Here is a 6,062-nt window from a genome sequence, read left to right as displayed (position 1 = left end):
TTGATCTTGTCATTTCAGTAATCCAAATTTAGAGTTTGAAGCATTAAAGACTGATAAAATTGCAGTAAAGCTGGTAATCAAAATCTTAACAAAAGTCATTACAAAAAGTTCCAACAATTCAAGAAACTAAGTAAGACACAAGGAAACTTGCCTGTATCATGAGGTCGTCGATGGTGAAGCCTGCCTTAAACAGCATATCTTGAACCGTCTTTGCATGTTCGAAATCTATTTTCTTAGGGGTGATAAGTGCTGGTAACATTTCCAGCACTTCTAGAACAAAGGAATGTTCCACTTGTAGCTGTGCACTTCTGCGGGCAAGTACAGAGCAATTAAGATAACAATATATTCACAAGAGATGATAAAGTTGCGTCATATTGTGATATAATAAATATATATTATTTAAATCTTGTCCGCCTAATCACAATAAATTCTTATTAAATATTAAAATAATTAACATTTAAAATATTAAATGATGTTCTTTATCGAAATATTCGATTTACATTAGATCATCATTTTTCACGACATGTTTCATGTAAAGATAAAGAACATCATTTAATATTTTAAATATTTTAAATGTTAATTAGTGTAATATTTTAATATATAAGAATTTATTGTGATTAGACGGACAAGATTTAAATAATATATAAATATATTCACATTTATTTTTCATTACACTGAATAATTTTAATATTTGCACGTGTCTCTGATGAACACATATTTAAGTTTTAAGAGTACCCATCCATTTATTTATATTTATGACCATCACACACACGCCTAGTTCGTTGGTTAGTAACCATTGGACAGGAGTCGGCCTGGATGCAGAGGGAATTCCGGATAACAAGTCCACAACTAGCGACTATTCAATACAACGTAAGCAGGTGATTCTGACAAAAACGTTCGAAAACACATATTTAATTCCGAAAGTTTAAGATGTCAGAGGTAAAAGTTGAAGGAATATCGGTACTCACAGGTTTGCAGCAAGTTTCTCGGCGGCGGGTTTGTAAATCTTGTTGTTGTTACAGAGAGTGACGGCTGGGAACGGAATATTCCAGATGGGGTAGGTGGTTGACTCCACGGTAGTAACAGTTGGGCTATTATGAAACCTCATCCACACAATATTCATCATAACAACAGCCACTGTGATGCAGACAATGCACACGGCACACCACAGCAACCTGAGGAACACAGAGACTGTGAATCTGGCATAGCCGAAGGGAAACTTGCACTCCAAGAGTAACAGAGTACACACATTTTACAAATTAAATTAGTATAACTAATTTTGGCGCAGGTACCCATACAGAACTTCAGGAATTTATTGACTGAGTCGTCATTTGCTTTCAAGAAGGGCTATGTTCTAGTCAGCTGGTTATAAAACTTCTCTTGAAACAAGTTGCAATCCATGTGACGCTGTTAGCACTCACTTTTCCGCAAACCAGCTTTTGGATGATGCGATGTAGCGAATACCATGTAATGTCGTTTCTTCGCTGAACGACCTCACGTGATTACACAACAGCGAGCGATATGCAGCGAAACCGCTGGCAGCCACGATGGGTCTGCGTCTGGGACGCCAAGCAAAGACGCGTCTCTTAGACTGCCAACCTTTTGTACAAAAACAACAGTAAATTAACAACAATGACGATAATAGTAATAACAACAATGTCATGGGACAGAATCCTTTCTGAGAAGCCAACAGTCGTCCAGTTGGTCATGACACTCGCGGGATTTTACGGAACCGGAAGGAATATTGTTTTCACAAGAGCCCGCAACTAGACCGTATCCTTAACCAGATAAATCCAGTTCACATCTTCGCTAACTGTTTCCTTAAAACCCACGAATAATTTTGTATTTATACTTCCAAGTAAGAGGTCTTCCACTAAAATTTCGAGATTCATAAAATGCGAAGAATTTTGACGAACTGATATATTATAATCTACCGAGGAAGGATTGTGCTCTATGGAGTAAGTTATTTATTCAAGTTGGTCGATTAATTAGGTACTAATTATGAGTTAATTAAAGTCCATATGTCACGAAATGCTTCATACACCACTGTTGTAAAGGACAAGAGCATCTTTGAGTTCCATTGAATTTCTCAGTCTAGAATTTCAATTACATTTAAGAAGAATAAATAGAACATATACATAGGCATATATACACATATATACACACACACAGATAAGTAGATAGACACTGGCATTTATTTTATGTTCAATTTTAATTTAATAATTTTCACATGTTTACCACGAATGCCCATCTTTCGATCCGACACAGAATCCTGATAACAAACGTAGAATCGAAAACTACACTAGAAAATCTGAAGCACATTCGTATTTAAATTAGGTAAGTACCACTGCTGAAGCGATTTTCGGTTTTGAAATAAGAAATAACCATGTACATTTTATGTCAGCGAACTTAGCGGTCAAACACTTTCTACATTAAGTCACTAAGATTGACGTAGATGGAGATCCTTTCTGAACAGGAAAATTTATGCCCGATAATAATCACAAGAACGGCACGGCACAGTGGAAATGCTTCTGCGGTTCCGGCATTAACTATTACGAAACAAAAATGCACAGAAATGGCCTCAGATCGTGGATGACAAAAAATAATAATAATAGTGTCTGATTGACCGACTCAATCACGCATGACAGAAAAATAAAAGATTTACTACGCTCCCAGTTTCTGCTAAACTGTCTTAAGTACACGTCGCCCTGATGACGGAGGCAGTATGACCTCTGAAACGTTGGTTAACATCGACCAGACTACACGGCGCAACAACCCAGAAGACAGAAATCTTCATACTCATCGCCCTGATGACGGAGGCAGTATGACCTCTGAAACGTTGGTTAACATCGACCAGACTACACGGCGCAACAACCCAGAAGACAGAAATCTTCATACTCATCGCCCTGATGACGGAGGCAGTATGACCTCTGAAACGTCGGTAAACATCGACCATACTACACAGCGCAACAACCCAGAAGACAGAAATCTTCATACTCACCGCTGTGAAAACCTCAGATCATACAAAGTATTATAATATTAATGAAAAAATAAACCGTACAAATGGCTGTCTCTCTTATTCTATTTACTGAAAACACTCTTTGTACATCGCTAAGGCAGTTAAAGAGTGATATATTTCCTCACAGCACTGTGATGATGCACGCACCTCCATTGATTCTGTTGCCAGCTCTGCGCCGGAAGATCTCAGCTGTTAAACCAGCGTTTTTAGGTCCTACCCTTGTGTCCATGTACGAGCAAGTGACGGCGCAGGCACCTACAGACAGAAGTAAACACATGTTTCTTCCTTTGATTAGACCCAGATGTTCATATATTTCACATACATGGATCACAGCATCTCTGAGGAAAACAGCAATCATCATTTAAGATCCATTTTAATATTCTCCTACAACGTACGAAAAACCTCAACCACAATAGACGAACTCTTGGAATAGAATCGATCCCGAGACACACGGGAAACCATCAGCAAATTTTAAGCATTTAATGGGTAGGTATGTAAATGATACGTTGAAATCGTTAACGGAAGTAAAGTAGAGTCCTAATTACAAGACATTTATTCCGCTTCATACGACGTGTCGGAACGCTCCATTTTATCAACAGCAAACTTTTGTTGCGAATTTAATAATATCGTAAACCAAATTATAAATTGAATTTATATTACATTTTTATTGGTCTTACTTACTTATCCGACCGTAATTAGGTCCGGTATAAGTTGGATAATCGGGACTTTACTGTGTACAATGCCAGACGATATTCCGCTGGGCCCTTATCAGAAAACACCATTTATATCTCCATGACAAGCATAATGAATTGTGGTCAGAAGACTTCAGATAATCTATCAAGGACTTATGTTAATAAGAGGAGCGCACGACGATTCCTAGGCTAATCACCTCTGCGGTATGTGTACAATGTCTTCAGTATGATGACACTAAAACATTCATTTTGGACTTTTTCCTCGCAATGCTTCCATCTACATAGTTCTTGGCACACAACGAAATCACTGACACTTTAATTAATACGTTTTTAGTTATGTATTATTAAGATGGTTTTGAAAATAGGGCGCTGAGAACATTTTGATCCACGAGAGCGAAATAACACGAAGCTGGAGAAAATTACTTAATGAACATCTTCATAATGTACACTCTTCGTCAGATATTATTACGATAATGAAGTCAAAGATGACAAGAGAACAGATTTTCGTCCTGTAAAGATGTCACTGGTAAAACAGCCTGTGGTCATGTGAAAATGATATGCAAACATTTTCCAGATGTGCTTTCCGCGATTTTGCAAATCTTATTATTTAAACTTGTAGTCTGGTAGACTTTTACCAACGTTTCAAAGGAGTTTTATACCTCCATCATAAAGTCGATGATGATTGAGGCAGTAAGATTCTCTCAAAAGTTGGTCAAAAGCTACAAGATTACACGGCGCAACATCTCAGAAGATAGCCATCTTCAAACCAGTCTCCGCGAAAACCTGAAATCTCACCTGTGACTAAACGCAAATTTATTATGGATTAATTTCAATGCTATGTGACAACAGCCTCTGTTTTATACGTAACTACAGTCGCTACAAATCAAAGACAGATACCTGGATGTTAGTTGTGCAGGAAGTGAAATTCCACAGTATTTTAAAACTTAGGCTGATTCAGCTTTACGGATCGGCGAGGATTCCTTCGTGTTAAACGACCGGTCCCCTAGTAATGCTGTAATCCCGGATAACATTTACACAACTCTCACACAATTAATGGCGATTACATCAACTTAGATTAACGGATGTTAAATAAAGTTACACCAAATATGTACACATGCCAGAATTGATTTAATGCTCTAACATTATTTCAGAACTATATACATGCACGTCAAACAACAGAAACGTTTTAGTGTTTAACAAACGGGCTAATTATCGTTTAAAGAATAAAAATTTGTTGCTCCACAAATGTTCGTAATGACTCTCTGTCGTGTCTTACTGGCATTGAGCCGTGTTCCAGACCTAGTTTCTTCACGATAAGTTTACTTAACTCGGAGATATGGGTGAGACAAAATTCAAATAAAAACTGAATTATCATCTGCATAGATAGGAATGAGAAAAACTACCAAACACTGAGTTATTAACCAAAAAAAGGAAGTGAGGCCCGGGTAGAACGACAAAGAAATGCTACAGGCCACATCTTCAGACAATATAAATAAATGACTCAGGTCTGTCTAGAAACAAAGAGTACCTGTGAGTCGTTAAGAGAACGCAGGGCAAAAACATAACCTAAAAGATCAAAATTATATTCACAAAGCAGTTTAGAGTAGATTAAAATCAGGGTAAATATGCTTAGTCCAGTTTAGTTCAGAACTCTTCATTTTTCGGTATTTACAAAGCCATAATATTACGTGTCAGTATAACACCTGGTCTCTAGCCCTAAGGAAAGAGAGCACATCCGGAATAGTTAAGAACTGAGTTCTGAGGGCAAAATCTTCATAATCTGTACTGTTCACAAAATGTTAAGAAGGGTGATGGGCGGTGTATGTAGCACTCACGGGAGAGATGAGCAATGCGTACGATTTTGATCAGATATTCTGACGTAAAGAGCTCATTTAGGAGAACTAGATGTAGATGTTAGGCTAATATTAATATTAAACAACTTTTAAAGAATTAGGATGAGGAGAAGTGAATTTAAATTCTCACAATACGGGTCTAGTGGAGGGCTGTTGTGAACACACAAAGGCGGAAATTTCCACGAAGAGCTCAGTGACTATAAGCTTCTGCAGAAATCTGTTTCCATAAAGTTAATCATTAAAGCTTTTTTACGTGGCATAAATTCAGATCAATTTACTTTTACTTTCATAAAGTAAATTTTATCATTTAGTTAATAAGTGACTTAATAATCGATGCGAAAAAACAAAGTAATTTTTTTAGACAGGCTTTTAACCCAGAAAAGAAAAACATTATGCACGAGTTGTTTGTTACGTGACAATGATAATATCTATATACAGCTAGCATGAAATATCTTCATTCGTTCGTGACAGATTTCAACGGAGATGAGGAAGTAAGTT

At 37.1% G+C, this 6,062-nt stretch overlaps 1 protein-coding gene across 8 annotated transcripts in view; it reads right to left on the bottom strand.

The window, feature by feature from the left end:
* The window catches only part of LOC110827874 (sodium channel protein Nach), a 47,932-nt gene that overhangs the window by 7,329 nt on the left and 34,541 nt on the right, over positions 1 to 6,062 (bottom strand). For 6 of the 8 annotated variants that reach the window (XR_015537991.1, XR_015537995.1, XM_087359185.1 and 3 more), the window contains 4 exons: positions 3,167 to 3,274; positions 1,422 to 1,599; positions 969 to 1,175; positions 152 to 308 (listed from right to left, as the gene is read on the bottom strand). Coding sequence is in view for 6 of the 8 variants with exons in the window: in XM_087359185.1 (XP_087215311.1) it covers positions 152 to 308; positions 969 to 1,175; positions 1,422 to 1,599; positions 3,167 to 3,248 (624 nt within the window). In the remaining 2 variants the exon portion in view is untranslated. Of the gene's footprint in view, positions 1 to 151; positions 309 to 968; positions 1,176 to 1,421; positions 1,600 to 3,166; positions 3,275 to 4,608; positions 4,736 to 6,062 lie in introns of those variants that run through there. The other 2 variants (XM_087359193.1, XM_087359217.1) reach the window with 2 other exon arrangements.

The sequence above is a fragment of the Zootermopsis nevadensis genome, unplaced genomic scaffold (assembly GCF_977971745.1).
Source record: "Zootermopsis nevadensis isolate Lab colony 2312 unplaced genomic scaffold, Znev_1.0 Znev_ptg000003l, whole genome shotgun sequence".
Lineage (NCBI taxonomy): Eukaryota > Metazoa > Arthropoda > Insecta > Blattodea > Termopsidae > Zootermopsis > Zootermopsis nevadensis.
Note: the sequence above shows the minus strand (reverse complement) of the source record. Positions and strands in the feature narration are given on the sequence as shown.